The following is a 17,921-nucleotide window of genomic DNA, read 5'->3' as shown; positions in this document are numbered from 1 at the left end:
ATAAATAAATTCCATTCAACTAATAATTATTGAGCACTGCATATAAACTGCCTATATCATAGGTTTCATTTTTGTTTTAATTGCTAGTTATGTCATCATTTTTTGGGATCCGTCATTCCCTGTTAAAACAACTCCCAGAGTCTGCATAAAAGTTAAGGACAAAATACCATCTTACAGTAAAATGCCATGTTCAATAGCAAAAGGGTAATACATATTGTTAATGATAACCCAAGCAATAAAAGTTTCCACCTATTGACTAATTGTGACACAGTGGTGGTATCTGCTACCTTGTTTTGAGTTAGATTTTTGTCGTCTTGTGCATGTGCATTGCAACCATAAGAGCCTACTCTACTTTTTTGTATGTGTTGTCCAGACAAGAGCCCAAGCTACTGAAGTCTGATTTAGGTGAATTCAGCCTAAGAGTTAGCTACCTTACAAACAGGATTTAAAGCCATTTCAGTGGTATCTGCTCCCACTAACCTGATTCAGTACTATATGTAACTGCTTGGATCTATCAAGTCATTGTAGAAAGCAGTTTCGATTGAATCATTTGGATAATGCTTCACCCTTCTTTTTTGAGTCTCCCGATGTAAAAACTTTATGTACTTGGCTTATAAGGGCAATGGATCTGAAATTCACCTCTAGCAAATAACATATAGGACTTCCATAACATACATGCAAGGTTAATTGTATTGTAAAACCATGATAACCATATTTTATTGTTCAAAAGAGTTGTTTATGGAGGCCGATGAAAAAAATGGAGTCCACAGTTTAATCAACTCAACTCCGCTACAATTTCATCAATTCGCAGATATCAGGAAAACATGGGTAATAAATAAGCAAAAAGTTTCTTTTGATCCAGAAATTTTTGAGAGAAGAAATTATTAGGCTTTATTTGGAAGGTAGACTGTACACAGCTTGTGTATCATGCAGAGTTGGATTCCATTAAATATTTATAAAAAGGACACACTATAAGAATAATACTAGTAGCTAATAATACTCACAATATGCTTCTAAGTGATTCAGGTTTATTATCTCATTTGATCCTCGCTAAAATTCCACATGGTAGATGCTATTATCCCTATTTTATGAATAAGGACACTAAGATCTAAAAGTACAGAAAACTGTGCACAAACTGCTTCAAAAAATTTTGTAAAATAGGTGAAGCACAATCTCTGAAGTGGAGGATTTTCCAGTTACTATGCAAAAGAAAAAGAATACTGAAATAACAGTAATAAGGCAGACTGTTACACAGGGAGAGAGAGGCATGAAATGTTCTGGGCTAAAGGGGAGATGACATTAAATAAAGAGTAGGTTAGTTTGTAAATTAGTCCATATGTAACATTTAGCACAAAAATATATATGCTTTCAGACCCAGAAGGCATTAATGAAAAGTGAGACGCAATTGTATCTGTTCTTTGTCCTCAACCTTGAATATCTGTGTTCTTACCCATTTTGTTTTACCTCTCTACCCGCACTTACTGTCCTATGTTGACTTCACCACCAAGAGGCTGGTTGCAAAGGGGCGTCTCCACATGGTGCTGTTTGGGTCCCTAAAGTGGGCCTGTTTTGGCTCTTCTCATATCTTACCCTTTTTCATATCTGACCAGTTTTATCCTCATGACAAGCAGTCTTTAACCCTTCCTACAATATTCCAAAGTTTGTAATGGAGCACATTGTATTATGTTCCGGAATCTGGTAACTATGATACATTCAAGACACACTTTAAATAGTGAATCTATATACAAACTAAACTGAGCTTTTCCTATCAAACTCCAGAACAAAGAGATAGCTAAAACCAGTGAAAATTACTGAATGCTTTCTGTGGACACAGCTCTATATTAAGCCCCGCAGATAACTCAAAGTTACCCATATTGGCCGGCTACTAAATCATGTGCTATCCAGCTCAGTGGATTTTTTTCCCCCCTCAGACTGTTCTGATAATGTTTTGGGATTAACTGCTTTGCTTTCTCCTTTGTCCCTGCTTATCAAAACCTCATTCATTATTCCAGACCCACTCTCAAATTCTACCTCTTCAATGCACTCTTTCCATATTTTTCTAACCACTTGTGTGATCTTTTTATTAACCACCTTATTATTTTGTGCTTCCCTTAATTTACTTGTCATATCATTTTAATGATTTATGCACTAGATTGCCTGGAGGCAAGAATTATGTTTTCATAAATATTAATAATAATCCCTGAAGTGTTGGACACAGTGATTTGCATCTACTAAGTGCTAAGTAGATATGTGACGGATTGAATTGAAACATATTAAATGGATATTCTCCAACCAAAGTCATCTAATGGCAAATCAGTTCCTATTAAATTTTATAGTCAAGTTATCAATCACTGTGATCTTTTATAATTGTGATTAAATTATTGACTTAACAATTAATTGTGTTTTGTATAGACAGTTGTATTGGTCTTTATAAAACTTAAAGATTTTGTATTGGTAATATAATTTTCAAAAAATCATTGATTCAGTTATTCAAAATATGCTTTTTGACTTTAACAGTAATTTTATTCAATAGAATTTGTATAGGACTGCATGAAAAATTTAAGGCCAAGTTTTTAATTTTCTATTTCTTTGGTTCCATCTCTCATTTTTTTAAAAAAAACAAACATACAAACAAATAAAACCCAACTATATAAATGGATATTTAAGTATAATATCATTACTGTTGTGGAGGAGAGAAAATATTTATTACTTTCTAGATGCTGGAAGGTAAAACTGAGGCATGAGGCATGCCAATATAATACATGCTGTGAAGAAGGATATTTATAAATCTGAGAAGATACTAAGCTAGATGAACATCAATAATTTTAATTACCTTTACTTAATAATGCATGCATGGTAACTTAATTCCTCAGCTATATCATAATGATACTTACAAATATATTTGTCTCTGTTTGTTGACATCATCTAATTTCCCATTTTTCTTTTAGACTTTAAAACTGTCAAGTCGTGTTCTAGATAAAATAAGTACTGGACAACTTGTTAGTCTCCTTTCCAACAACCTGAATAAGTTTGATGAAGTATGTATCTACCAATTTAATCTTTTAATCATTACTTTTATAAATCATAAATCCAAATGTGGAGTTTTTCTTGGTAAGATAACAGCGATAGGTGGTTAAGCTGTACTCATCCCTCCCTTCCCTATTTCAGAGAACTGAGAAAGCTAAATTGTCTAGCAGAGTGGCATTCTGGGGTCTTGTGGGACCACCCAGATCAAAGGTGCCCCAGCTTGCTGTGTATTTAGCAAGGTTTCTCAAAATTCAATCCTTATCAGATGTTGTTTCATTTAAACCAGTTATTTACTTTGGCTGAATGTAATACTCTGAGAAATTCTGGTTCAGTGCTGTCTTATGTCCCACATAAATGCAAGGTCCTTGAGGACAGAAAATGTGTTTTATTTACCTTTGCATTCCCGGTATTTAACATGGTATTGAACCCACAGCAGGTGCTAGAGAAATTACTGTTGAATTGAGCACGCATTTATTCTGGATAGCTCTATCAGATGATAGGGTTGCAGAGTTTTATACTTTGAGGCTCTGGAGAGCCCTTTGTCTATACCATGCATTTTATACCATGGCTCTTGTTTTATCCAAATCAGCCCGTTGCTGTAGAGTCTATTCCTACTTATAGTGACCCTATAGGATAGAGTAGAACTACCCCCTATGGTTTTCAAGGAGCACCTAGTGGATTTGAACTGCCGACCTTTTGGTTAGCAGCCATAGCTCTTAACCATTGTGCCACCAGGGCTCCTTTATCCAAATAGTAATAAGTTATTTAAAATAAATTCTTGACAAGATACCTAAAGTATTCAAACTCAGTTCCACCGAATAAATACACACACATATACTCAAAAGTGCAGTGATTTGAAATTTATCCCTTGGGAAATCTTAGTCTATGTGTAGAATGTAGACACACATTGCTATGTATTCCAAGCAATGAACACTTAGGGATTTTTGTTTTTGTTTTTAGTTTTGACAAAGATTTATTATAAGGGGTATTAACACCCAAACACACAACAAACATTCTCAATCGGTGGGTAGGAGTGAGGAACATGTAGGTTGAGGTTATCTGCTTCTGTGAAGATTACGGTCGAGAAAACCCTATGGAGCAATTCTGCTCTGTAACACGTGGGGTTGCCATGAGTCAGAATCTACTGGATGGCAACAGGTTTGTATTTTGTTTGGGGAATCATTTAACATTCAAAGTGAGCAGAGAGGAGACCACAATGAGACAAATAATGGCTCTATCCTAAATAGTGGCTAAATGGTGGTTAATGCAGATAGAACTAAAATTTATGAATACTCATTTGTTGATGCATTGATTTATTTAATATTTATTTTATGTGACCAGCTGCATCCCAACAACTGTGAACTTGGGGTGCAGCAATGAATAAAGAGGTTAGAGTACTCAACTGGAATTATAATCCAGTGAACTCCTAGATTTTAATGTGTTCTGAACTATGACTGGATAAGCTCGCTATGCTTTTGCTATTCTTTCATATGTGTTTGTTTTTCGGGGGGAGGATAAAATGTCACGTTTTATGCCATTGTTCTTTTTCCTAGGGACTTGCACTGGCACATTTTGTGTGGATTGCTCCTTTACAAGTGACCCTCCTGATGGGGCTGCTCTGGGAGCTGCTACAGGCCTCTGCTTTCTGCGGACTTGCTTTCCTGATAATCGTCGCCCTTTGCCAAGCTGGGTTAGGGAGAATGATGATGAAGTACAGGTAGCAACCTACTTTCAAAGCTCAAAAGTATTTTCAGTCAGATTTTCAAAAAGCCCATGTTCATGAAACAAGGACTGTTGTAGGCACTGAACCATAATTTACTGGGTAGCACTAAAAAGGAATTATTGCAATGGTGTGAATAATAGGTCCTGTACCAGTGGGTAGGAGACTTGGTGGCGCAGTGGTTAAGTGCTTGGCTGCTCACCAAAAGGGCAGTGATTTGAGCCCACCAGCCACTCCGCCGGAGAAAGTTGTGACAATTGGCTTCCGTAAAGATTTGCAGCCTTGGAAACCCTGTGAGGCAGTTCTACTCTGTCCTATAGAGCACTATGAATCGGAATCGACTCGATGACGATGGGTTTGGGTTTTTTTGGTTAAATCAGTGGGCTATTTTTTGCTTGTTTGTCTATAGAATTTCTTTATAAATTGTTTTTTAATCCACAGAACTCCCCTAGCCTGGAATTCCAGCTGTGGGTACTGCTCTCAGAGTTGAGAAACTTTCTGGTATACCAAGAATAAATTATTTATATAAAATGTTTATAAATGTGAAGATTCAGTTCATTTTATATATCTACATATTGATATTTAAATATTTCTTTATATACATTTATTTTACTGTTTTATATAAATATATATATCATGAGATGTAGGTAGAATTAATAAAACATTTATGTGGATTGGAGGTAATGCATAAATTTTACATTGAGTTGATTGACTTAGTCTGGTTCATGGGTCATCACACTTTTTACTTTTTATTATGGAATGAAGCAGTGATACTAGTCTCTGCTTACAGTAGAAGACTTCTAGAGCATGACAGCTAGAACATGACAAAAGTTTACAAACTTTGGAGCCAGATAGCTCTTGGCTTGAATTCCAGATTGCACACTTACTAGTGTGTGGCCTTAGTCAAGTTACTTTACTTCACTGAGCTTCTAGTTTTTTTTTTAAATCTTTATAACTGAGATAGCATAGGCCTTTCAGGAAACTGTCATAAGGATTAGAGATGGTGCATGGAATGAGTCTAATACAGTGCCTGGCACATAGAAGGCATCTACTAAATGGTAGCTATTATTTTGTTACCATCTATTTGATAAATACATGCTCATCTATTTAATTAAAAAATGTGGTTTTTCTTAAAAGAGTGAGCAGTTCTTAGTGAATAATTTGACTTGTATTTACTAAATATTAGATTCTTCATTCATTCATTTACAGAGATAAGAGAGCTGGAAAGATCAATGAAAGACTTGTGATCACCTCCGAAACGATTGAAAATATCCAATCTGTGAAGGCATACCGCTGGGAGGAAGCAATGGAAAAAATGATCGAAAACCTAAGACAGTAAGTCATTTTGATAATTTCAGTATCTATAGCAATTTTCATTTTAAAAATGGGGATGTCACAGTGGGCTTCCAGCTCTCATTTAGGGGTTCCTGACAATCAGACAACTGTATTTAGTGATATCAGTATTCATGGCTTAGGTGCATAGTCATTATTTTCATTAGGTATAGTTGATTGTGTTACTTTGCATTACAAGGATATTTACACTTTTTACATTTTAAGACTCTTCTACATGTATTTATAGCTGCTTAGTATATTTCAGAGCCCTGGTGGCACAGTGGTTAAGAGTCCGGCTGCTAACCAAAAAGGTAGGCCGTTTGAATCTACCAGCTGCTCCTTGGAAACCCTACAAGGCAGTTCTGCTCTGTCCTATGGGGTCACTATCAGTCGGAATGGACTCGACGGCAATGGCTTTAATGTACTTTATTTGATTAAAAAAATAATCATGATACTGTAGGCTGATTAAAACCTTAAATAGACCAGCTAGAATAAATGTATGAGTCGGAACCGACTCAACAGCAGCTAACAATAGCAAGAATAAATATATGATTCTGTACCAAATAAGTGACTCTCTATTATTGCGTTTCATTGAATTTATGTTATCAATTATGACAAGTTAAAAAAAGCCCTCCATTTGGTTACAATATACTTATTCTTTCTTAAATTAGCAATAATCAGTAAATTGTGTTCCTATAATCCCTCCACCTAAACATCTGTGGATTAAAGTAATCAAAGCCACCTCATAAAATAGAATAAGTACTTGAGACCTATCTCTAGTCTTGTTTCACCTCAGATAATTTTTCTTTCACTGACTAGTAAAGCTTACACAGTACAGACTGAGATATGGTTACTAAGCTAATTTTGGCAGAATTTAAGGGTGGGCATTTCTGTGGCCATGACACCATTTTCCTTTAATCAAACTCCGTGTTCTACAAACTACCATCAAAGAAGGTTCTTGGAGACTCAGTACAGGTAGACATAACTGCTTCAAGGAAGTCTGTTAAAGGGACCAATAATTTCAGGACATATAGCTCATGAGACAGGGAAAAATATACCAAAAGAAGAGAACCTTTAAGGATGGTGCGAATATGGGTTATCAGGAATTCAGGCTGCTGGTTCCAGTACACAGTGGTAATTGAGTTGCAGGTGTGTGATTGGAACAACAAAAGAAATGCTGAAATGTTAAGTCCTTTGCCTTGTCAATAGAAAGGGTAAAAGTGTATTTATTTCCCAAACACGCTCATTGGTCACCTGTTTTTGTTATGCCTTTCATGGCAAATCCAAGAAAGGAATGGCATTTTCTCTTCAGAACACCCCTAAAGATTTGGGGGAATTGTTTCGTTGGTTTACGTTGTTGTTTTCATTAACAGTGCGTGTGTGCAGTCACATGCGTCTCCTTGGTCACTGTTATCCCTGTGAGCACAGGCATAGCAAAGAGCCCCCAGGGGGTTATCAGACAATCCGATTTTCTCAGTCCTCTCAGTAAACACGTGGCCAGGTCATTCTTGGCATTGACTTGTCTTGAGTTGGAGTTTTTTCTCTCCCTCAAAATATGAAATCCATCCTTTCTACTGTTGTTTTTCTGTATGCCCAATTCTAAGAGCAAATGTTTAGTTGTAACTTGTATAATCTGGTTCCTTAATCTCACATGAAATTGTTACCTGAAAAGTCTGGAAAATGCTGACGTAAATATGGGAAAGCAAGAATTGCTTCTACTCAAGAAAGCAAATATAATGTTCTAGAAGAGATTGGCAGGATGCATTCCAAAGGAGCAATTTCCTTGGCCTGGGCCAATGTTGAACTGGGAAGAAGGCTATACAAAAACTCCCTGTAAATCTACTCTTTTACTGGCCTTTGGTAATAAAGTCACTTTCATTTTTTTTTAAATAAGAAACTGATAAAATGTTCTTATGACTCATAAAGTGTTAGAAACTTTATTATGGAAAGAGCTGCTTTCTCGGTGATCCTGTAAATGTTCTTGCTCCATTCCCAGGCACCACCAGTTCTCTTTCCTAAAAGATTTCTTCTTCTTTTCTTATAGTACAACTTCTTTTTGTCTCAACTATTTTTAATAAATTCCATTCCAACAGTCTTGACAAATTAAATAACTTTTTTGTAAACAGTGTTTTCTAGCATTTTATTAATATCAACCTAGTCAGTGCTATCTTATTTCTGTTGCTGAGAAAGGAAACACCTTGTAGATTCTGATTAACTGCCAGGCCCTCTGCTGTGCTGTTATTTAACCTTGACAACAGCTCTACAAGGGAGGTGCTATGTCCCCATTTTATAGATGTGGATTCTATAAAATCAGAGGGAAGAACAATTTGCTTAAGATGGCATAGCTAGTAACTGCCAGAGCGAGGATTCAAACCCAGGTCAGATTCCAAAATCATAATTCGACCTCTATACCACATCATTGAAATAGGTAAACATTAGACCATGAGTCACAGTCTAGGTTGGGCACATTAAAATCCCTTTACATCATCCGTGTGCTCAGGATTACCTTTTTCTTTTTAGACTTTTCTGAGTTCTACCCTTGAGCATGAGAATTGCTTTTTGAATTATATAGGCATTGTGAACCTGACACCCACATGCCTGGTGCTCCCTGCATCAGGCCAAGGCACAGCCATTGCTTCCTCCCACCCAAACCCTCCGTTAGTCTGTATCACTGCTACTCTTTTCTGTATGTGAGAACTGGGTGAGAAGCGTCACAAATCACTCCAACTTTGATGGCTTCTGAAAGAGTGGGACTGATGTTGAAGGCAGCATTGTCTTCCGTTCTCACCAGCCCTTACACCTGCCTCTCTGCACACCCTGTTTTCTGCCTGTTGGATCATTTAAACCTCTATGGCACAACGATTAAGTGCTCAGCTGCTAACCAAAAGGTTAGCAGTTCAAATCCACCCAGCTATCTGTCAGAGAAGGACCTGGTGATCTGCTTCTGTAAAGATTACAGCCTAGCAAACCCTATGGTGCAGTTCTACTCTGTCACATGGGATCATTATAAGTCAAAAATCGACTCAATGACACCTAACAGCAACGTGTATGTGTAAAAAAAAAGTTCAGACTACACAACTGAAAGTAGAATATGATATGATTGCTGTCTTAGTTATCTAGTGCTGCTATGACAGAAAATCACAAGTGGATGGCTTCAACAAACAGAAGTTTATTCTCTCATAGTCTAGTAGGCTAGAAGTACAAATTCAGGGCATCAACTCCAGGGAAAGGCTTTCTCTGTCTGTCAGCTCTGGAGGAAGGCCCTTGTCATCAATCTTCCCCTTGTCTAGGAGCTTCTCGGTGCAGGAACCTCGGGTCCTAAAGACGTGCTCTGTTCCCTGCACTGCTTTCTTGGTGGTGTGAGGTTCCCATGTCTCTCTGCTTGCTTCTCTTTTTTATATTTCAAAAGAGATTGGCTTAAGACACAACCTAATCTTGTAGATTGAGTACTGCCTCATTAACATAACTGCCGCTAATCCCATCTCATTACATCACAGAGACAGGATTTACAACACATAGGAAAATCACATCAGATGACAAAATGGTGGACAATCACACAATACTGGGAATCATGGCCGAGCCAAGTTGACAGATATTTTTTGGGGACACAATTCAGTTCATGACAATTGCAAATAATTATACAAAAATGAGAGAGATAGAGAGGATACAGTTCTATTTTCATAACTGCAACAGAGTCACTTGGGTTCTTCATAAAATCCCAGATTCTGGAACTCTCCTGCAGACTCACTCAATCAGTGTCTCTGGGAGGTGGGCCTGAGATACTGTATTTTTAACACATTTCTCAGGTGATTTTTACCTATGCTAAGGTTTGAGGTCCCTCGGTGGCACAAACAGTTTGCTCTGGACTACTAACCTAAAGATTTTAGGTTTGAACTCACTCAGTGGAACTGTGGAAGAGAGGCCCAGTGATCTTCTTCCTTAAAGATCACAGCCAGGAAAACTCCAAGGAGCAGTTCTATTCTACCTGGAGTCACCGTGAGTTGGAATCGACTTGATGGCAATGGGGGCTAAGGTTTGAGAACCACTCCCCATGGCTTATATGTCATTTTCAGTATTCCCCAAAGCTAAGCTAGAATTCCTGACATGTTAAGAATCCACTAGGTAATCACAGAGTTGTCTTTTTCCTTCGTAAATTTTACAACATTGTCCTTATTTTCACACTTGGTTACTTAAAACACCAACCAACCGAGGCAAATTATCAGTCTCACAGATCTTAAAAATTAATAACAAAGTGCATGAGGATATAAAAATAGTGAAACAATAAAAAAAAAAAAAAACGTTGCTATCGAGTCGATTTTGACTCGTAGTGACCCTATAGGACAGAGTAGAACTGCCTTGTAGAGTTTCCAAGGAACGCCTGGTAGATTCAAACTGCCAACCTTTTGGTTAGCAGCCGTAACACTTAACCACTGCACCACCAGGGTTTCCAGTGAAACAATAGAAATGTTAATAATAATTGAAATATTAATAATAATTTAAAAATACAGTTTATAGGTATTACGTCCAAGAGACTGGTGGGTTTTCACTACTCCCCCTTTCAAATAAACTGAGGCCCAGAGAGGTTACATTACTTGTACAAAATTGCATGGCTCATGTAGGATGGAATCAGGACCAGAATGCAGGCAGAATGATTCTACTGTCCACGCTCAGTTTCTACATTCCAAGACACTTGATATTTGAAAAGTAAAATAGCCTCCTGAACTTTGTTTATTTTTTCACAGAACAGAGCTGAAACTGACCTGGAAGGCAGCCTATGTGAGATATGTCAACAGCTCAGCCTTCTTCTTCTCAGGGTTCTTTGTGGTGTTTTTATCTGTGCTGCCGTATGCACTGCTCAAAGGAATCACCCTTCGAAAAATATTCACCACCATCTCATTCTGCATCGTTCTGCGCATGACCGTCACTCGGCAATTCCCCTGGGCTGTGCAAACATGGTATGACTCACTTGGAGCAATAAACAAAGTACAGGTAATGTACCATAACTGTTCATCATATACAAGGATTTTATGACATCTCAGAACTTTGCTAGGCAGACTCTCCTGAGATGAATTCTTGGTCTCTGGCTTATTCAGTAAAGCACAGGATTTTCTCTCTTAATGTCTAATTGTGGTCTAATAAGCCTTTGTAATGAAAACCTAGTGAAATAAAACAAAGGACTATGAGATTCTCTTAAGTGAAAAAATTGTAGAAGGTACTGTTTTTGTACTCCAGAGAATTTTATTCAAGTAGTTAATCAATAACCAGTTGCCTTAGAATCGATTCTGACCCATGGTGACCCCATGTGTATGTCAGAGTAAAACTGTGCTCCAGAGAGTTTTCAATAACTGATTTTTTGGAAAAAGATCACCAGGCCTTTCTTCAGAGGTTAGCAGCCGAGTGCATTAACCATTTGCACCACCAAGGGACTCCTAATTAGTCAACAGACTTGTTCTAATTAACTTGGAAAATGTACAAAAAGATGGTGAAGATTCACCAGAAAGTTATGAAACTTCCAGCTAATACTACAAATGTTCACATTAAACTTTTCCAAACATATTCCAGGAAAGTATGATAGATGAGAGTGACATTTTCTGCCACACTAATTACCGTAAAATCCCAGCAATGCTGATGTAGCCACCAGTTTTGAAGAGATGTTCTAAAATCCTGAGATGATGAGACTCATTCCTACAAAGATAATTGAATCACCACCATGAACATGTGTGTGGTTATAATTATTATAATTTATAAGCAAATTAAATGTCATTATATTTTTTTGATATTTATTTAAATATTTAACCCAGGAAAAAAAAAATCACTGTGATATACATAAAAATGAGGGTGAAGGGTGAACCACTTTTAGGGGGTTCTGCCATTATTTAATCTAGGCCAGAAATTACAAATGGTAGTCCACAAACCTAATTTTGGCCCACAGACTTGTTTTGTTTGATCTTTACATTTTTTAAAACATTTGAATTAGTTGCCAGCATTGAAAAATTGGGAGATGTTACATTTAATGTTCTATTTTCAACCTCTTTTGAGGAATTGGAGTATCTAGTAACAGTGGGCCCTCCTTCCCCACAAGCTGTGGCAGCTGCCCCTTCAGAGGGATTCTGCCCTCTTAGTTCACCACAATCTCCACTGAGTCCCCTTCCTCAATTATGTGACCTGTTTGGCCCTCAAAAATATGGGAGTTTGAGATCTGTGATTTAGACAAATTGGTGAATGTAGTTCAGAACCATAGTAGTTCTTGGAATGATCGTATTTGCTTTGTTAGCCCTATCACAGCTATGTGGGAGGACGAGAGAGAGAGATCAACAACAGACAGACAAACCAGAGACAGAGCATCACAGAGACAGAGAGAGTGACTGAACAAGAACATAGAGACAGAGAAGCAGATCTCTAAAGCAAAGCTGAGAGAAACCAAAAGGGATAGAGAAGAACAGGGAAGAAAGGGAAGCAGCGAGGCAAGGACCAGGCTATTTTCAATACCTCATGTGGTGGAGACTTCAGCATGCATGGACTTAATTCTTCCTCTTGTTCTCACTTTCTTAGCAAAATTCCTGTGATTCAGAGTTTCTAATAGAGCTCTTCTCTTAGAATCATGATTTGATGCCTTTAAACCAGTGAAATCAGATTTTCATACCTTTATTTAACCCAGAGAAGTGATGCCAGTGGTGCCCTAATGGGGGCACTATAAAGAAGACGACATTTTAGTTTTCTCTCTGTCCTAATGTTAAATAAATTGAGGCGCATCAATGGGTAATTCAGGGGTGAATTTTAAAGTCATCGCTGAGGTTAACATATACTAGTGCAAGGAAGAATCAGTTTTATGTTAAAATCTAATGTGTAAAAACAGCTTTATAAAATGTCATATATTTAAAGAGTGTATTTCAAATAAGATGAGTCCTAGTACTTGGCAAATTAACTTCAAAACACTGATATAAAATTAGTTTTTAAGACAGAATTTTTAATTCATAAAATCCAAACATAAGACGAAGCAGCACTATTATAGCATAAAATGCATAGATGTAACAATGCATTAATGTTATTGTGTTTAAACAATTTTTTTTCTCTCTTTTATCAATAGGATTTCTTACAAAAGCAGGAGTATAAAACGTTGGAATATAACTTAACAACTACAGATGTATTGATGGAAAACGTAACAGCCTTCTGGGAGGAGGTCAGAATTTTTTTAAAAAAATTTTGCTCTAAATACTTAAACATTTTCTTCTTTCTGAATCTGGTATTCATACTAATGGACAATAAAGTTAGAATTATGATATAACTGATAGAACTAGAAAGAGAATCACTCCATTTATTTTATAGATTACGAAGTGGAGGTCCAGGAATATTAAATACAGTATAGAAGTTTCTTCCTATCTTTTCTAAGTCATATAATTAGTTTCACGGAATTTAGGAAATAATACAAAGATCATAGATTTTGGATTAGAGCTGAGTTTGAATCCAGCCTGGCTCTGCCATTTACTATCTGTGTAATATAGATTGAGTTATTTAAATTTATGGAGCCTCTGCCTCCCCATCTATAAAATGGGAGGTATTAATGCTTCCATTGCAAATTGATTATGAAGATTAAATAAAATAATTTATGTAGTGTTCAACAAAGCGACATGCACATAATAGTTGCTCAATAAATGTCACTTTCTCTGATCTCAAGTTACAGTACAATGTGCTTTATATACACCGGTCAATAAAAAGATGTATGAGAGATATTCCAATGTATTCTTTTCTCCTCTTTTTACTTATTTTCATTCATTATGAAATATTTTCTTGTATTCCTTAAAGTCAGAGGGGAAATCTTACTAACAGTTTCCAGCCTCTAAGGAAGCAACATTTGATCATTGAAAACACCTATTAAATTCCTATTTCCTTACCACTTAGTTCGTTGAGTAAAGACAGGAGTTAAAACCAATGTCTTGTTTCTAAATCTTTCATGGTATCTTAAATTGGATTTATTTATTTAAGTAACTTGACCACCAGGGCTTCATTTGAATGCCATTTTTTAAAATATAGGTAAGAGAATAATTCGTTACCTGCCTAGCAAAATTGTGTTGTGGAAAAGTGTGAAGATCAGATTTATTTTACTTGTTTTTAGATATTTCAAATGCCCTTTTAGGGACGTAAGTTTGACATTTTCATTACTACTTTCAGACAATTGTTTTCTCAATCTGGTGCAAAAATCCTCCATTTCACTGTCACCCCATCTAATAACATCTGAGACCTTACTATGTGTCAGACATAGGATGAGCACTTTGCATGTTTTGTCTGATTTAATTCTCTCAGCATACGAATGGCCTTGGTAATATTAATATTTCCGTTTTACCAATAAGGAAATGAGGGCTTAGAAAGGTTAAGGGACTTGGCTCAGGTCACACAACTGGCAAGGGCTGAAGCTGGATTTTAGACCCAAACTTCACATTCTAGAGTCAGGGTACTGAACCATGGCTGTATCCTTCTCCAGTCTTTTGACTTTCACCTGTCAAACCCCAGGGCACTCCTTGATGGTATTTATTGAAAATAATGGTGGCTGTTAAGCTTCTACCATGCTGTCCGAGACTTCAACATCCGCATGAAAAATCTTTCCAGCACTGTCCTTAAGACTTACATTTTCCAGTGATTTCCTCAGAAGCTTCCTTTCATAGTCATATCCCGAGCTTTGTGGGCACCCAGAATTACTCCACTTTGGAAGTGTCACAATTTGAAATTTCTTTCTCTGCCCAGAATTTCCTACCCTTCTAGCTCTCTCAGTCTCATAATCCCACCGTTGTTGTTGTGTACTGTTGAGTTGATTCTGATTCATAGCAACTCTAAGGACAGAGTAAACTGCCCAGCAGGGTTTCCTAGGCTGAAATCTTTACTGGAGCAGATCATCAGGTCTTTTCTCCTGCAGCCGCTGGTGGGTTCGAACTGCTGAGCTTTTGGTTAGCAACCGAGTGCTTAACCATTGCGCCACCAGGTCTCCTTATCCCACCTTTACTGCCTTTCAGTTTCATCAAGATTTTTGGTCTCTTGACTTCTCCCTGTTGGACGCCTCCTGGCTTAACCTCCGCTTACTTCAAGATCAGTCACTTGAGTTCTTCTCTCAGCTGCACTCTCTTCCCTTTTCTTTTTGCTGAACCCTTCTCTGCAGAGCATTCACTTTATCAGCTCTGGCAAGGGAGGTGCAGCTAGGGAAAATCATACACTCCAGTTACTTGTAAGTTTTACACATTTATTGTTTCAACTTCAATTGGGCCTGTAACTTTCTTGAGACATCCACTCACTTATCCTTAGTCAATTCCCTTTACCACTTCCCTAAAAGCCATTCCAGATCTTTACCACTTTCCTTTACCAACCGCTCCCAGGGTCTGCTGACTCTCAGCAGGTGGCCTTGCTGTCCACAATGTGCAGAGACTATAGAGGCCATTATTATGCACGAATGCCCCCCAGCTTCGATCAGTTTTCATGAACTAAGTTTTAGCAAACCACTATTTCCAGATTATTGTATCCTCAGACCATCACTTCTAAATTTGCCTCGCCTGCTACTTCAGTGGTTGCAGGACTCTGGGTCCCTGCCTAGGCCTCCTTCTAGTATTTCATAATCTCTGTGGGTGGCCTCGTCCACACTCAGCTGACGCCAATGTACTGATGATTCTCAAACACAGATGTCTGAGCCCAGTTTCTTTCCTGAACTTCATACATTTATTTTCCTGGATGCTCCTTATGCACTTCATATTCACCACTCTCAGAGCTTCACAGACTCCCTCCTTCCAGTGCACTGATGGCATTACCTTCCAACCGATTACCCAAGAGGCAAGTTCCTGAAGATTTTTATATATGACTCCTCCCTCACTTCAAACCTGTGAATACATAAACTCATTTTTCTTTAAGTGTTAGGAAGCTGACTCCTCTCTCATGCCAACCCCATAAGCAGGTAAAATCATTTACATTTATGTATTAGGAAGCTGAGGCTTAGAGAGTTTATGTAGCTAAACAAGGTTATACAGCTAGTTAGGGCAGAGCTAAAACATCAGCCTATATTTCTCTGACTCCAAAGTCCTTTTCTACTGCTTGTGAGAGAGGAAGTGGGGGAGGAGAAATGACAGACATTAGTCAAGTTCTCAGGCAGATGAATTCTAAGAAAGAGTACATTTGGATGTTGAGGGTCTGGAAATAGATTCCATTATAACTATGTGCAGCAGATTCCTCTTGGATAATGCTTAGTACCACAGGGGCTGCTGACTTTGGTGTGAAGACCACTAACTACCCTAAATCTTTCCATAGTGGCAATAGAGAGGCTGGCAATTTTCAAAGGGGAATTCCTTCCCTCCAGCTACTCTTGTTGTCAGTGTGTGACAAATAGAACTGCTTCATAGAATTTTCTTGGCTGTAATCTTAATGGAAGCAGATCGCCAGGCCTTTTCTTCCATGATATCGCTGGGTGGGTTTGAACCACGAACCTTTAGGTTAGCAGTCGAACACTATTTACGCCACCTAGGGACTTTGTAGAATTCATTTGGACCATCTGACAGTCTCATCACATTTATGTTCAATGCTAAGTACTTACAGAAATGCTTTGAGCTTCTCAGAGGAAGGTGCTACCAGTGTGACAGAGCAGAAGTCAGATGGGAGTAGTAACACTATTCTGTGGCCCACTGGTTATGTGACTTTAGTAATAAGTCCCTCTGGGTCATAGTCTGCAGCTTTGTGAAAGATGGGGATTATAACATCTACCTCATATATTATTCTGAGGATTAAATAGTAATGTTTGTGTACTCAGCATATAGGAGAAGATGTGTAATATACATGTTAATTAAATCTTTAACTTGATAGTGGGCAAAGATCTGAGAAAGGGAAATTATGTCTCCATTAAATGCTATGATTATGATTTTCAAATGTTTTGAATTATGTGCTCTAGAAATCATGTGCTGTATAATTTTGTGCTATAAAGTATGGTTTACATGCCACTGGTTTTCAAACTAATCATAAATAAAACAAATATCAAAAATATCTGAGAAACTTTTCTTTTCCTATATATTTTTTTACAGGGATTTGGGGAATTATTTGAGAAGGCAAAACAAAATAATAACAATAGAGAAATTTCCAGTGGTGATAACAGTCTCTTCTTCAGTAACTTCTCCCTTCTTGGTACTCCTGTCCTGAAGGATATCAGTTTCAAGATAGAAAGAGGACAGTTGTTGGCGGTTGCTGGATCTACTGGAGCAGGCAAGGTTGTCTATTTTATTTCTTATCATCAAGCATTTAATTTGGCATGCACTTATTCTTTCTTTCTCTAGTTTATTTGTAGTATAGGAAGCTATTTGTAGTATAGGAAGCTATTCTGGAGAAATCCTTATATGAGTGTTAGGGCATGCTTGGATATAGTTTTTTTTTTTTAATTTTATTGTGCTTTAGGTGAAAGTTTACAGCTCAAATTAATTTCTCATTCAAAAATTTATACACATATTTTGTGACATTGGTTACAATCCCCACAATGTGACAGCATGCTCCCCCCTTTCTACCCCGGGTTCCTTGTGTCCATTCATTCGGTTCTTGCCCCTTCCTGCCTTCTTGTCTTGCTTTTGGACAGGAGTTGCCCGTTTGGTCGTGTGTGTGTGTGTGTGTGTGTATATATATATACACACATATATTTTATTGTACTTTAGGTGAAGGTTTACAGAACAAATAGTTTCTCATTAAACAGTCAGTACACACATTGTTTTATGGCATTGGTTAACAACCCCACAACATGCCAACCTCTCCCTTCTCGACCTTTTTTTTTTTGGTGAAAATATACATAGCCAAAGATACACCATTTCAAAAATTTCTACATGCACAATTCAGT

At 37.5% G+C, this 17,921-nt stretch overlaps 1 protein-coding gene across 1 annotated transcript in view; it reads left to right on the top strand.

The window, feature by feature from the left end:
• CFTR (CF transmembrane conductance regulator) overlaps positions 1–17,921 on the top strand; it is a 168,225-nt gene that overhangs the window by 21,302 nt on the left and 129,002 nt on the right. The window contains exons 4-9 of the mRNA XM_004389643.1: positions 2,949–3,038; positions 4,581–4,744; positions 5,957–6,082; positions 10,822–11,068; positions 13,167–13,259; positions 17,125–17,307. Coding sequence (XP_004389700.1) covers positions 2,949–3,038; positions 4,581–4,744; positions 5,957–6,082; positions 10,822–11,068; positions 13,167–13,259; positions 17,125–17,307 — 903 coding nt within the window. The remainder of the gene's footprint in view (positions 1–2,948; positions 3,039–4,580; positions 4,745–5,956; positions 6,083–10,821; positions 11,069–13,166; positions 13,260–17,124; positions 17,308–17,921) is intronic.

This window comes from Trichechus manatus, unplaced genomic scaffold (genome assembly GCF_000243295.1).
Source record: "Trichechus manatus latirostris isolate Lorelei unplaced genomic scaffold, TriManLat1.0 scaffold00251, whole genome shotgun sequence".
Lineage (NCBI taxonomy): Eukaryota > Metazoa > Chordata > Mammalia > Sirenia > Trichechidae > Trichechus > Trichechus manatus.
Note: the sequence above shows the minus strand (reverse complement) of the source record. Positions and strands in the feature narration are given on the sequence as shown.